Source organism: Homalodisca vitripennis, chromosome 2 (assembly GCF_021130785.1).
Source record: "Homalodisca vitripennis isolate AUS2020 chromosome 2, UT_GWSS_2.1, whole genome shotgun sequence".
NCBI classification, from domain to species: domain Eukaryota; kingdom Metazoa; phylum Arthropoda; class Insecta; order Hemiptera; family Cicadellidae; genus Homalodisca; species Homalodisca vitripennis.
This window is the reverse complement of record NC_060208.1, coordinates 150,959,823-150,975,953: the sequence shown is the minus strand read 5'-3', so window position 1 is coordinate 150,975,953 and position 16,131 is coordinate 150,959,823. Positions and strand designations below refer to the sequence as shown.

The 16,131-nt window shown below is 32.5% G+C and overlaps 1 protein-coding gene across 1 annotated transcript in view; it reads right to left on the bottom strand.

Moving 5' to 3' along the window:
• The window catches only part of LOC124354901 (aldehyde dehydrogenase, dimeric NADP-preferring), a 99,693-nt gene that overhangs the window by 43,640 nt on the left and 39,922 nt on the right, over positions 1 to 16,131 (bottom strand). The window contains exons 2-4 of the mRNA XM_046805699.1: positions 12,113 to 12,168; positions 3,177 to 3,320; positions 2,015 to 2,110 (exon numbers count right to left, since the gene is read on the bottom strand). Of these exons, the coding sequence (XP_046661655.1) occupies positions 2,015 to 2,110; positions 3,177 to 3,320; positions 12,113 to 12,168 (296 nt within the window). The remainder of the gene's footprint in view (positions 1 to 2,014; positions 2,111 to 3,176; positions 3,321 to 12,112; positions 12,169 to 16,131) is intronic.

Genomic DNA, 16,131 nt, shown 5'->3' with positions numbered 1-16,131 from the left:
TGGGATCTTAGTTAGAGATAATGCAGGTTCAAATCTATGTGTGTCCATAGCACTTTTTATCAGTGTCATCAACCTTGTACTGTATCGACTCTGCCCCTTATTCTGTGTTTTATAAGATCCTTACTAGGTCAGTGACCCATGAGGAAGGGCAGAATAAGGATTAACTTGTTGAATACTCGGGGCACTTTCAGTTCTCGTCACCAGCGCTGCCATATGGTGCAAGCAGACAAATATCGGCTTTAGATGAACTAAACTAAATTGACATAAATATTTTTAGCCACATGATATACTTACTTTTCAGCATTAAACGTGTTAAAAATGTGTCAGCCTCCCCTTAAAAAACTACAGTGACAACAGATAAGTTCTTGAATATACTTATTCACAACTTGCAAATAATTGTTTAAACATTCTATTTAGAAGGCCTACAGTTTCAGAATTAACTGAGATAATTAATTGATAAATAAATTGATTAAATAATTAAATTAATAATTGAAATATATCATTAATGTTTAATGCTTTAACACAGCATTTCATCTACTGTAATGTTCTTTATAAAATAATTTTTAATCTAGTTAATTTCCCCTTCCTTATTTTAGAAATTTGTTATTTTAGTAATTAATATTCCAAAATCAGTATAAATTTAATACATGTGTAATCTGTATACATTATTTTATCAAAAACTCAGTTAAAGTTGTCAAATTATCATAATTTCTAACTTGTTTTCATATGGTTAATCACCACATTTCATTTTACCATATTCTGAAAACTATTTATGCAGTATTATTCAGTAAATTTTCAATTAGATTAAAATTTCCAATTACAAATTTATTCTCTCTCAACAATGATTATAGTGCAGTAAAATGTCCATCAGAAAGAAGAAATGTGATTCACAAGTGACGTGTCCTATCGTCATTGTTGAACTATTGAATGATGTTACCATAGGGTTTTTTGACATATAAAGAAGAGGGTATTGCAATCCTCTAAACATATTGTTATATGTTTTTGTAACATGTAACAAGGTAAATATCCTAAATCCTATTATGTAATAGGTAGCATAAAATATTTCTCTGAAAAATTATGTTCTTGCTTTATCCTACTTTATACAGATTTGGGTGGATATTGTTTTTGTAACACCTAACAAGGTAAATATCCTAAATCCTATTATGTAATAGGTAGCATAACATATTTCTCTGAAAAATTATGTTCTTGCTTTATCCTACTTTATACAGATTTGGGTGGATATTGTTTTTGTAACACCTAACAAGGTAAATATCCTAAATCCTATTATGTAATAGGTAGCATAAAATATTTCTCTGAAAAATTATGTTCTTGCTTTATCCTACTTTATACAGATTTGGGTGGATATTGTTTTTGTAACATCTAACAAGGTAAATATCCTAAATCCTATTATGTAATAGGTAGCATAACATATTTCCTCTGAAAAATTATGTTCTTGCTTTATCCTACTTTATACAGATTTGGGTGGATATTGTTTTTGTAACATCTAACAAGGTAAATATCCTAAATCCTATTATGTAATAGGTAGCATAAAATATTTTTCTGAAAAATTATGTTCTTGCTTTATCCTACTTTATACAGATTTGGATGGATATTGTTTTTGTAACATCTAACAAGGTAAATATCCTAAATCCTATTATGTAATAGGTAGCATAAAATATCTCTGAAAAATTATGTTCTTGCTTTATCCTACTTTATACAGATTTGGGTGGATATTGTTTTTGTAATATCTAACAAGGTAAATATCCTAAATCCTATTATGTAATAGGTAGCATAAAATATTTCTCTGAAAAATTATGTTCTTGCTTTATCCTACTTTATACAGATTTGGGTGGATATTGTTTTCAGAGAAGCGAGTTAATGAACAGAAGTGAATTAAATATATACCGTAAGCTTTAATGAGTTTCTGAATTTTTAGGAGACCTTCTAAAAGATCTATTAGAATTGAAGGAAGAAACCCACTACTATAATAAGTAGAAACTGTTACAACACTTACAGATTCAGGTGACATCCAGTCCTTCAAGTTTATGAGCGTGTTCCTCAAATCATTCTTCAACAAATCAATTTCCATTATGTAAGACTCCATCTTGCTCTGTAACATAAAATTACATAGAAATATAAACAAAAACTACTACTTACTAATTTAATTTACACACTTTTATGATATTGAATAAAATCTTGATGATTCATTTAGGAGAGGTTTTTAAAAGGGTTGTTAAATATAAATCAAACTTACTATTGGTAAAATCCACTCCCTGATTTTTTCCTGTGTGAAAGAAAACTAAATACAAAAAAAATGAAGGTAATAATATTTTTTACAGAATGCCATATGATTATTTATGTTTATATTGTGTAATAAACAATAAACATAAAATACCACTTCTTCTTATCTGAATTACATATCCCAAGTATACATTAGAAAAGTGGCTGAACACAATGAGGTTATTAGCAATTTATGAAACTTACCTTGTGCAGGTCAGCAGATAATGCTGCAACAATTTATGAAACTTACCTTGTGCAGGTCAGCAGATAATGCTGCAACAACTTATGAAAACTTACCTTGTGCAGGTCAGCAGATAATGCTGCAACAATTTATGAAACTTACCTTGTGCAGGTCAGCAGATAATGCTGCAACAATTTATGAAACTTACCTTGTGCAGGTCAGCAGATAATGCTGCAACAATTTATGAAACTTACCTTGTGCAGGTCAGCAGATAATGCTGCAACAATTTATGAAACTTACCTTGTGCAGGTCAGCAGATAATGCTGCAACAATTTATGAAACTTACCTTGTGCAGGTCAGCAGATAATGCTGCAACAATTTATGAAACTTACCTTGTGCAGGTCAGCAGATAATGCTGCAACAATTTATGAAACTTACCTTGTGCAGGTCAGCAGATAATGCTGCAACAATTTATGAAACTTACCTTGTGCAGGTCAGCAGATAATGCTGCAACAATTTATGAAACTTACCTTGTGCAGGTCAGCAGATAATGCTGCAACAATTTATGAAACTTACCTTGTGCAGGTCAGCAGATAATGCTGCAAACAATTTATGAAACTTACCTTGTGCAGGTCAGCAGATAATGCTGCAACAACTTATGAAACTTACCTTGTGCAGGTGAGCAGATAATGCTGCAACAACTTATGAAACTTACCTTGTGCAGGTCAGCAGATAATGCTGCAACAATTTCAGGTCCATTGTCTTCATACATTTTCATCATTTGTTCCAGTTGTTTTTTACGAAATGCATATGGTTTTGTTTTGCCACTGTTAAAAGCATTTCTGGCCCGATCAATCACCTGTACAATCACAAATGCATGCATATCATCAATCAACCCTTTTACTCCTTTGACTTAGTTTTATACTATTAATGTAAAAAATACTTAATATAAGAAGAGCTCAGAAATTATTTACCAATTAAACGTTGGGTGTATTAACATTAAATTAAAAAGGATTATAACTGCCAAATAAAAAGTGATATACTGCAGCCAGGTTTTGTTGAGGATGTACTTTTTGTGATCTCAGCAAGTCCTTTGTATCTCAAATAAGCCTTTAATTGAGAAACTCAACCCTACAAGATTCAAGGTGTTCCCTCGTCAGCATTTCAAAGTTGCTTAAAAAAATAGACATACAGTAACTATCTGTAAATATAGTCTGGAATTTAGTCTAGAAGTTATCTATAGTGTACTGCAGGGATCGGTTCTGGGACCCCTACTCTTTTTGATCACAGCAGGGTAAGAGTGTTTTAAGGGGAGATGTACGCCCATAAGCCCGTAATGTTAAACATATGATAATATATAACCCATTATCTCAGAAAGTATCAGAGTTATAAAATTGAAATTTTTACCCTAAAATAAACATAGTATTCTAAAGACACCCTACTAATTTCATTGAATTCCATTAACTTTTTGGCATTATTTTTATTTTTTAAATATTTGTAAATATTTTTGCTTATAATTTTGGATTACTATTTTAAAATAATTTTTTATTGTTTAGCTAGAAGTCTAAATCTAGTAGGGGTTGTGTAAACAGACATTCTTAATAACCTGTAAAAATTTGAAATGAATTGGCCTTCTACTTTCTGAGATAATGGGACTTTTGTGTAAAAAAAATAGATTTTCGGGAAATCGCGAAAACATGATAAACATATATTTACTTACATTTCAAAACATTCCAGCTTCGTAATTCTGATCATTTTCCTTCTCAACATCGAGGAGTTTCTTCCTGATCATCCTGGTCCTTTTTCTGGCTAGCTTTGTCTTCTCTTCACATGCTATATCTGATTTTATCATCCGACCTCGATCAATTTCACTAAGGCACTTTGCACAATTTTTGCCAATTTTGACCCCAAGCCCTTTTAAGACTGCTAATCTCCCCTGACTGCCCTCATTAAAAGTAATAACTGCATCATATGTGCCTAACTTTAGAGTTTGTAGTCCTACAAAGTTATTTTTTGGCACTCTGGACCAGAGAACAGAATTGAAGCTTTCGTTAATATTTTGAGTGCGGCCGTGCAGACTAACAACTATAACAACTCAGTTTTTGCCAGGTCCCTGAATATAGGTTTTATCAGATCAATTATGGGCTGGTCCAGTGAATTTTTATGTTCATATGTTTTAGCATCCCAAATGGCTTGCTTATACCTACACCATGATATGTCGCAAAGCTGATGCTGTGGGTTGTCGTCCGTGGACGCTTTATGCAAGAAAAAAATATTATTTTTATATTATTTAGGATCCGTATATGCATGTATTATATATCATTTTAATCAGAACAAACTAAACAATACAACAAAAATATAAAAAAAAATAAATAAAAATTTTTAATTTTCGGGCGTACATCTCCCCTTAACTGAAGCCGTGTCCTGTATGCTGACAATACCTCAGTCATCAACAGGCAAACAGATCGCAGTCAGGCTTTAGAAAATTCTAGATTAAACCAAAATTATATTCAAAATTGGCTGTCTGCTAATAAACTTGTTTTAAATAATGATGAAACAATTACAGTTGTTTCTCTTTGGGTCTTTAAGAAAAATCAAATTGGGAGCAACCCTAAACCCAACACTTAGTTGAGGTCAGCACATAATTGGCCTGAAAAGTAATTAAGTACAGGTATATTATTTGCTCTGAAAAGACTGTGGTGAGGTATATCAGGGCGGTCTCAGGCAGGCTTATTTCCATTGTCACAAGCCCATCTTACTTAGGCCTACTATTGAGGGGAGGCATCTCACCCTGCAGAAGAGTGATAAGCATCAATGACGCTCAGCCTAATTCCATGGTTGGACATGCACCATTCTTGTCTACGTAGAAATCAAATTCCATATAAAGTTTAAAGTGAACAAATTAAATATTTTATGAGATATCTTGCTACATAATACATTCATATTTTTGTTAAGTAAGTTAGGTTTTATAGCAGTGCTCAAATAACAGTTCTGCTAAGTTAGTGAGGGTACAACAACGTACGAATGCACTGAAGTCAAATATTATTACCAAATTTTTATTATTATAAAAATAATATATATTATTTTTAGTAAATTACTGTACAAATAAAATAAAGTGTTTTTAAAACATTGGCACTATATTTCGGTGAAAACCGTCTTCAGGTGCATAAATTGTATAAAATATAAAAATATAAAAGAAAACAGTACAAACGAAAGGAAATAAACAGTGAATAAATAATAATAAGAAATACAGATGACATGAACTAAATAATTGTTCCATATGTTGATTTCAAATTTAGACGTTTTTGGCTAAGTTATCTGATGTTGAGTCCATGTGGAATTTTGCTCTTTAAAACCAATTGGTGTGCTTGTTCTAATGTTCTGAGGTAAATTGGGTTTGAATTTGTATGTACTTGCCGAATAGGTTTGACTGAATATGTATTTTCAAAAGTTTCATTGTGATTTATACCATGAGTCACGACAGTTTTCTTTAAATATTGGTGTTTATAATCAAATCGGTGTCCTGTCATTCTTGTCCTCAAGGTATTTGTTGTTGAGCCAATATAATCTGCTGGACATTTTTTACATTGAATTTGGTAAATCACATTTTTAGATTCACGAGACAAGTTGCCGATGATAGGATATGCCTTACGTGTTTTGCTACTAGTGAATTTTTAAGAATTTGGTAACATTTTACAAATCAAACATCTTAGTTTATTACACGGATGTGATCCTTTTTGTTTTGGTATTGATTTTTCATTGGTGTTTGTCATTGGTAATTTAGGTTTGACCAATATATATTTATATATATATAAAAGCAAATCAGAAAGTTCAAACTACAATTTTTAGTAACTTCCGATTAACAAAGTTAGCCTATATTTTCAAAGAATATTGACGATTTAAAAAAAATGTATGTATGACATGAGGATTAAGTTTAATTTTTCTAACAATTATGTTTCAGAGGGGACATTAGTAATGGGAAATAACAAGTCTTACTTTCATTTTCTGTCAAGGTAAATGCTAATGGCACTTTAACTCAAAAATATTGTAAGCATTTTAGAGTAGTGTTGGAAGTTGTTATTTCAAAATTATACTCTAAACTAAAAAATATATAAAGGATTATAATTAATTTTACATGAGATTCTATATACATATAAATATTTACTATGGTTAAATTATACATTATATTCATTAAGTAAGTATTGTGTTCATAAACATCAATACATAAAGCTATGGTGTAACATTATAATAAGAAAACAATATGTTATTGTGTTCTACAATAATTTAACTATACTATCTCCATCACAGAAAATTATCATCCATTCTAAATCATCTTAAAATTGTTTTCTTTAGATTCCCTGGTATGAACAACATGTTTTGTCTTTGTCTATTTCGTATAATTTATCAGAATAGACTAGTTTATTACAGGGAACAGACAAGCCTCAGTTTGGTTTTTTACCCATGGAATAAATTTCTGAACTTTTGCGAACTTGTCCCTGTATACAGACAAAAATTAAACAGTTATCTACCTAAAATTCAGAAATGACATGAGTTATAGAGTCTGTAAATAATCTTTAAATATTAAAGATTAAATAATTCACAAGTGAAGAGTAGTTACAACAAGGAACATAAAACTAAATTTAATGATTATATGCTGGTTCCTCCATTGTTTAACTAAAATGTCCCCTAACTTAAAACTAATATATTAACAACCAAAACAAAAAAGAGCAGCATAGCTGTAAAAGTTGTCTCTTCCACAAGTGTGTTAAGTCTTTATATAGACAATAAAACAATTTAACCTTCAGAGTAAAATTAATGTAGGAATTTTTAATGTAACCAATAATACTTATTTACTATATTATGTTATCTTAGAAATGTATATGTATTAGTCTAAAAGACTAGCATCCTTAAGTATTTCAATGACTAGAAGAGATATCAAACTGGAAATGCAGAAACTGCGATATCTCTCCTCCATCTCTAACCAAAACCCTCCTCTCGGACTCTAATCAAGGTATGAATAATCTCCCAATACTAAACAACCCTAAATCAACCATTATACTTCACATAGACCGTGCACCACCATCAGGAGCAGAGGAAGTCTTCCAAGGCACCGGTGAAGAACTTTTCCAACCTACTACTAATATAAATGAAAAACTTCGCTACTCCACCCCCAAAACACAAAAGCTAACTGTGAGCAGTACTGGTCTAGTAAATAATTCATTAAAAGAAAAAATTAGAGCACAGTCTCACTGAAAACAACTTGTTTGCAAACACAGACATGCTCACACTTGCTGCGGAAGCTGGAAATGCTTTAACTGTTAGAAAATGATAAATTAAAGCAAGAACTACATGATATGAAGCAACAATTCTCTTCCTTAAAATGCCAAGATTTCAGAGACAATAATTTTGCTGAGGTGAACCTTGCTGAAGCAAAAATTGAAGAGCTTGAAAATGACAAGGAAATCTTGCTCTCCCGAAATGCTTCACTGGTTGAAACACTAAATGAAGTAGAACTTCAATTAGAGAAGGAAAGACAGTTAAGAATTGAAATGATGCAAACTTTTGAAGAACAAGATAATGAAAGAGAAAAACTATTACGTGACAGCAAATAAAATCAAGCAATTAGGTGGAATGATAAATAAGCTGAAACTAAACCAAGATGACAAAACGGACCTAGCTCAGACACCAAAACCTACTAGCACTTCAGAAACACAAACAAATGACTCCGAATTTTACGTTCCCAACTACTGTGCCTCTCTAATTACTGAGCTGGCTCAGCTTTAAAACTTGACAAGACCAACTAGAACGCTCTGTGGAAACTTTGCAAGAAGAACTGCACAAAACAAGGTGAACAAACAAAACCCTGCTACACCACACCAGTCACACAAAGTACACCGTTGCAGAGAGTTTTCCTCGTTCTAAGAACTACGACATAAGCAAGAAAAAAAAACCAACTGGGAAGGAAAGGAACCATTTCAGTGTATCTCTCCAAGTAACCAAAAACAAAGCTCGGCTTGCAGAACCCGCCAATGTAGAAATAGGCTTACAGGGTAGATGATGTAAAAACAGAAATGTGATGCTGGACATCTTGACACAAGAAACTACAAGGAGAGACAGCCAAAACTCCTTTTAAAAAAATGACTCAAAAAGCGAGACTTCCACCTATGACAGCAAGAATACGAGGCGACCAGGAAACCTTGGATGACTTTTTATGAAGCATATAGATTACTTCAAAGATTATAAATATCCAACACAAGGAGAAGATTATCAGCCTCGATTAGTCACTCTGAAACCCCAACCTTTAAAAGTACCTTGATCTCACCCCAAGCAGATACCACCAACCAAAGTACAGATAACAGCAACACCCAAACTCTTTTTTTTAGGACCCTCAACCAAACCACTGGCAACAACATAACAAAATCTAAGAAAAAAGCCCTTTAACTCTGCCAGCCAAGATCACAATTTTCCACCAAAATATCAATGGCCTTGGGAGTAAAATTGATAGGCTAAACCACGAACTCAAACTCACTGATCCCACCATAGTTGTACTAACAGAACATGGTCTTTCTAAGGAAAAACTTATAAACATCCGAACTTGATAATTATGACTATATTGGGGGATTCTCAAGACTTGAGCATAGAAAAGGTGGAGTTGCTATCTATGCCAATAAAAAACCTAGGGCAATGAAATTTCCTGCATCGAACATCACAGGAAAACAAATAGAACTTGTTTGTGAAACGCAACTCATAAAAATCAAAACCAAACACTCAGAACTATATATCCTAGGTATATACAGACCTCCTATTTCCATAATCTCGAGACGGCCCTTGATAACTTGTACAATATACTTGATGGACATCCCTACCTGGAAAAGTCCAATTATCATAACTGGGGACATAAATGTGGACTGCCTGGTTGACGGAGACGACATAAACTCCTGAATGAAGTTCTCATGAGCCATGGTATCGTCAGGATTCCTTTACCACCAACAAGGATCACCTCTCACTCAGAAACATCAATAGATATAATCGCAACAAACCTGATGCCAACAGAGGAGATTGACACTGCAGTTCTTCACACAAGCCTATCAGACCACACGGGGCAGATATGCAAAATAAACCTGGAACCTAATAAAGCTGTAATACCAAGAACATCTCGAAGGTACTTCAATGCTCGAAACCTACAAAAACTAAAAAGAATTCTAGCACATGAAACTTGGGAAAGCTGTCTTAAACAAGCAGGATGCAGACCAGGCATATACAGAACTTAACAAGACCATAAGTGAAGCACTCGATACAGCTTGTCCCATTGTAAACTCAAGAAGATCAAGAGAAAAAATATCAATACAAACCAAGAACAAGAGCTTGAACTGATGAGGTTAAAAGGAGCATATACTGCAGCTCTAAATAAATCAATCCTGATGAGCACAGTGGGAAAATAAAAAACAAGCCAACGACAGGAAAAAGGAATATGATCTCCTACTGAAGAACCTTAAAAAGGAAACTGCAATCCACTACATTGCCAATGCAGAGAACCAAACCAGAGCAGTCTGGCAAAATAATAAACACAATAACCGCTACAGCAATAAATCTCAAAAAAATTATATAAAATCTATTGACATAGAAGACTCAACAATAACAGACCCCCAAAAAATAGCTGAACACATGAATCACTTGTTTGCTAATGCTGCAGAACAAGTTCTATCAAACTCCCAACGAGCACCTTTGAAAATACCCCCCACAATCCATGAGAGTGAGTTTGTGTCTCTTGAAGAGGGCTTTAGACAACAAATAGGAATGGAGATAGACAAAACAATATCATTTTTAAAATCAAAACCATCTTCTGGGATAGATGAGGTCTCGTCAATGATCCTGAAAACACTGCAAAACTAAAGTGATAACCCCGATAATTGACGTTAATAAACAAATCTTTCCAACAAGGCATTTTTCCCTCTCAGCTTAAACACTCTTTAGTTTATCCAAAGTACAAGAAAGGACCCACCTCTCTGGCCAGCAACTACAGACCTATATCTCTCATATGTACCCTATCCAAAATTTTTTGAAAAAAATAGTACTCAGTAGGTTGCTCACTCATCTAGAAAACAACAGTCTTCTAACCAACCGCCAACATGGCTTTAGGAGAGGCAAGTCTACCATTACAGCCATAATTGATTTAGTGGAAACTATCATTGATGCATCTGAAGAAGGGGCCACAACAACTGGCATCTTACTTGACTTTAGTAAAGCTTTTGACAGCCTGAGCCACAAACATCTCCTAGACAAACTGAAAGCTCTAGGAATAAGAGGAATAGCACATCAGTGGTTCCAGAGCTACCTCAGTGGAAGAACACAAATGACTGAAATAACTCAAGTAGTCAACAATAGGTGTCAAAAAATTTAGATCCACACAAGCACAGATAACAAGAGGAGTCCCACAGGGATCTGTGCTTGGCCCTGTACTATTTATTTTATACACTAATGACATCGTATCCACGCTACCAGGACAACTGTGAAATATTCCTCTACGCTGACGACACTGCCCTCATTGTGTCGCACAAGAATGTTAAAGAGCTGGAAATTAAAGCCTACATTGCTGCTGTATAGCCAAACAGTATAGTCAGGAAAATGACCTTGTTTCCTGAACGAAGAGAAGACACAGCAGCTTTTCTTTGGCCCACAAAGAAGGAGTGCCCTCGAGCTACCCAATGTCTCAACATATAAAGAGGCTAAATACCTTGGGATAACCCTAGACAGTGACCTCAATTGGAAACCCCACGTAGGCCAACTGTCCAAAAAAACTTAGCACTGCCCTATATGTAATTAAGCGACTCAAACAAATCAGCAACACAGAAACCTCAAGAACAGCTTACTTTTGCACTATTTGAGTCCCAAATGCGCTATGGGCTGACTGTATGGGGGTTTTCATCTCTGCGAAATCTACACAGGGTACTTGCTCCTTCAAAAAAAGGCAATAAGAATAATGGCTGAATTGGGTTTTCGGAACTCTTGTAGAGGGGTGTTTTAAGAGACTGAAACTGCAGACAGTTGCCAATCTGTACATCGGTGAGGTAATAACCTATGCAGTTAACAAAGGACTCGTCCAATTCTTGGATACACATCCTTATAAACACTAGGAACAGAGCTAACTACAGACTCCCAGCACATCACCTGACTGCCTATGAAAAAAAAGTCCTATATCGGGGCTAGACTCTTCAACATCCTTCCACAACGCTGAAAGAACAAAAAAAGCAACAGGAACTTTAAAGAAGCTCTTCTTGACTGGCTGTTGGACAAGGAGTTCTACTCTGTTGAAGAATGCCTGCAGATAGGAAGACCTTCTCACTGATGACCACGCAACTCAAGTTTAAAAACTCTTGACGCCCTGACTGTACTCCATGTTTATGTCAATAAAGATCATTTGTATTGTATTGTATTGTAAGGAAATAATGTATACCTAGTAAATTCATAGCTAGTAAACATTTTATTTATTATTGTTTTCATTTATACATTTTTACACATATACTATTTGTAAAATTACTCTATTATAAAAACTTATGCACCAGACTACAAAAATTGAACATACAATTAGATTATATCGCTACATTAGATTATATCGCTACATAGAAAAATAAGGAATAAGTTAGTACTCACTTCTGCGTACTTAACCATTTCTGTAGATGGAGGACCTATGAGCTTGTACGTATTATCTGAAACAAGAAAAACACATTTAAAATTATTTGAATAAATGTTAATTTTACATAAGAAGCCAATTTGTTGTTATAAAAGTACAATCAACAAGGTTAATGTAAACTTTTGATATGTTATTTATTTTAACTTGCTATCTATATGCCAGGAATACGTTCATTCTTCCAGTAACAGTAGAGTGATCATAATACACACAGTAAATCTTTACAATACACTGTGTTTGTTTTCTATAAGTACATTAGGCAATGAATTTCAGACTTCAATTAATTACAAAAATTATGTGTATGCCAATTGTGAGCTTATATGAAACAAGCCATTAAAATAATTATACAAGATTTGCAGTTTAACCTGTATACCCAGTTAAAGTACTTTAGTATTATAATTTCATTAATTCGTTTCTCTTTCATCCAAAACTTATGATTTAGTTAGAAAAAATAGGGTTTTCCCAGTAAATTTACAAAGAGATTTCAGAACATTCAACATTCACATTGAATCAACCCATCCCAACATAGCTACGTTGTGTAGAGTTGGAAACTTAACAGACGTTTTCTTAGTTATGTCCATCATTTCAAATAGATAATCTTATGTCTCCTAGCATTATTGGGTAATTCACGGTTAATTGTACAATCATAAATTTTTAGGTAAATAAAGACCAGCTGAAGGAGATTTCTTCAAATAATAACTATCCATTCTCCTGATTCGAAACATTACATTACAAAAAAGTTCTCAAACAATTAAGACTATTTAAAATTTACTTCATAAAACCTGAGATAAGTGGTAGAAATAAAAAAAAAACAAAAAACACCAACTTTGCTTTCTGACTACTGTATATCACACTGTCCCAGAAAATACAATTGATAATCCTACATTGAGGTTACACACAACTAATACATAAACAATGAAGTATTTCTAATATTTCTCTAATATATCTGAACCAAATTAAGAAATCAGATACAAAACCTCTCTCTGCACTCCATTGTACACTGCTGCTTTAAGACAGTTTTCCCTCATCTATAAGCTATGTGACAATTATTGGAAGATAGTATATCTTATAATTCTGCTTCATAATGGAGTATACTTTACCTTAAAAAAAAAGGCCATCCGGTAATATATAATTAAATATATCATTCTAAATTATCATCAGAATCCTTGGAATAAGTAACAAACATTGGAGGATATTAGAAAAAACCTACACTTCTGCATTCTATTTATTTCCTTGCTTCAGAGGATGGAATACAATTGACCTTCAAACGAAGGTTATCCGGTAAGGAATCATAACATTCTAAACAATCCTTACAATCCTTGAGGTAAGTAACGAATATTAAAAGAAATGCCAACTCTGCACTCATGTTTAATAACCGCTTCAGTATGGAATAAATCTTACCTCCAAACAGAGGTCGTGCATTATGAAATCATAAAACTCAAACCTCGTTAGAATCCTTGAGGCAAGTAACAAATATTGAGGAAACCACTATTTCTGCACTTTTTATTATTTAATTGCTTTAGGATGTAATATACTTCGCTTCCAATTCTGAATTCATAAGAAAATATAGCATAAACAAAACTTTAATACAAACATTAACATAAATAATTGAATAAAATATTGTAATATTTTTCACCTTCAAAATGCTGTTGTTTCTGTGTCAATTATAACCAAAAATAGTGTGAGCGTTTCGTTTTTACAAGACGCTTGGTATATAAAATTTGTAACAATAATAAAATATTTTATTAGCACATTGAAAGTATTTATTGTTTTTTGTTATATATTAATTTAATGTATGAGCACTATACAGAACATTCAAATATTCAATACAAAGTGCAAATACTTTTTTGGGGTAGTGTACGATAAGCGGACCCGGTTTTTTATATCGAAGAATGTAATCATCGATACCTAATATTTGCATCTCAAATCCTAGACTATCAATTGATATAAAAGCATCTATAGTCCTCAATAAAAATCATATGTTTTAAATTAAAATATGAATTTAATATTTTGATAGCGATCAAATTATTATAACCAAAATTAGGAAAGCTGAAGGCGACCATATTTGCTCCTCTCACAGTTACAGTTGTTTCTTTCCCACAAATTTCACATAATGGGTTTTTCGGTACGAGTCCGACGTGTTGAAGTCACGAAAAACATGTCTTATCATCTTTCAACGCAATGCCGTGTAGTTTTCTAAAATTGAATGCTATTTATAATAATCAAATGTTACTTATATAAAATTGAAATATTACATTACAAGTATTATTTGAAAGTGTTTACAGCTGTTTATATAGATTATTAAGTTAACTGTTCAAAATAATTAATCAGTATCGATTGATTATACCGATGGTTATGATTAAGTAATATCGTTTGTCAATCTCAATATAAAAAAACCGGGTCCGCTTATCGTACCCTTCCCCTTTTTTGTAGTACATGGATTCTGAGGATCATATAAGGAGAAGATCTAATGGTCTCATTAAGAAATTGAGATTATTGTTACGATTTTATATACATTTATTCCTCATTGACTGTCCACAAACACACACACACAAACATAAAATTGTTTACTACCTACAGGATAGATTTGTTCACAAAATTCATTCACTCATCAAGTAGTTATCAATTAACTGTATAAACACTTAACTAAATTATATTGTAATAAATAAAAACACTGTGATAGTTTTCTTCTTACAATTAACAAAGAAAATGTATTTATTAAAATTTACGATATTAAATCATGAAATGAGGTTTAGAACACATCGAGGTTACAAGTATGAGGGACTACAACATATTTGTGAATTTAAAACAATTCATTTTAAACAATTGGCCTCAGCAGTCATGGTAGGTTACATTTCTTTTACAGAGTGTTGTATTTCATACTGGCAAAAGGCATTAAGTTCAATAGAGAGAATTAATTTGCATTTATACTATTTCATCTATTAAGATTTATAGGATAAGTTTGTCTAATTTATACCAAATTAAATACCAATATTGTTATATTAAATTTATATTATTTGCCTGATTAGCCATTTGGTTCAGTGTGTAGAAAGTTTATAATCATTACATCTTCCTGTTAAAAATAAATTCAAATGAGTAGTCAATAGATTAAATGCACTGATCTCACCACCATAAAAGTTTCTTCAATCATCGTACTAAATGTTTCTAAGGGTAGAAGTTAATTATACCAAAGTTTATTAATAAAAACATTTGAACAATGGTGTTCAAAACACTTACTATTCGGGTATATTTATTGAGACAATTCTCAAAAAGATTCAATATTCAATATTTTATTTGCTGTTATAACATATTCATGAATACATAAGCAAGCCAAATTGACCTGGTGTCATATATTAGCTACTACCCCAGAAATTTCCAGGGATAATCTCCTCAGAGTGAAGATTCTCCTGCTGAGGCGACTACAGAGTTTTTCACAGTGGACTCTACAATTATTCTTTCTTTTGAGTTACTTCAAGAAATTTAAAAGTTTCCTCAAAAGAACATTCATCTAATATAATTTTTCTCATAAAACCAGGACATTTTTTTGGTTTTTGTTTTGTTTAGGACCAGGTCATTTTCAACAAGTCAATCTCTGTGTTGCAACTAAATTAAGTTTAAAACTGTCTTCAGAGGCCTATCACTGGAAAAGTGTCCACTTTCCTTTTTACATAAACTGTGAAATATCATCATATGATACTATCAATAGCAAGTTCTATAAATACAATAGTATTATTGATGTGTATTTAACAGATTGTTTCATAATATATTTATGATCGATTACTTTGCCAGTGTCTTACGAAAGTGAAGCTAACATATAAACATCTTGAGAAAACAGAGACTATTTACTATTTAGATAAAAATACTATACCTACTATAACTGAATGTTGTCAATAAAGGATGATAAAATAAATTTCTCATAAATTACTTTAGTTGATGATGATTAATCATAAATTATATCAATATGGTGGCATACTGGCTAAAA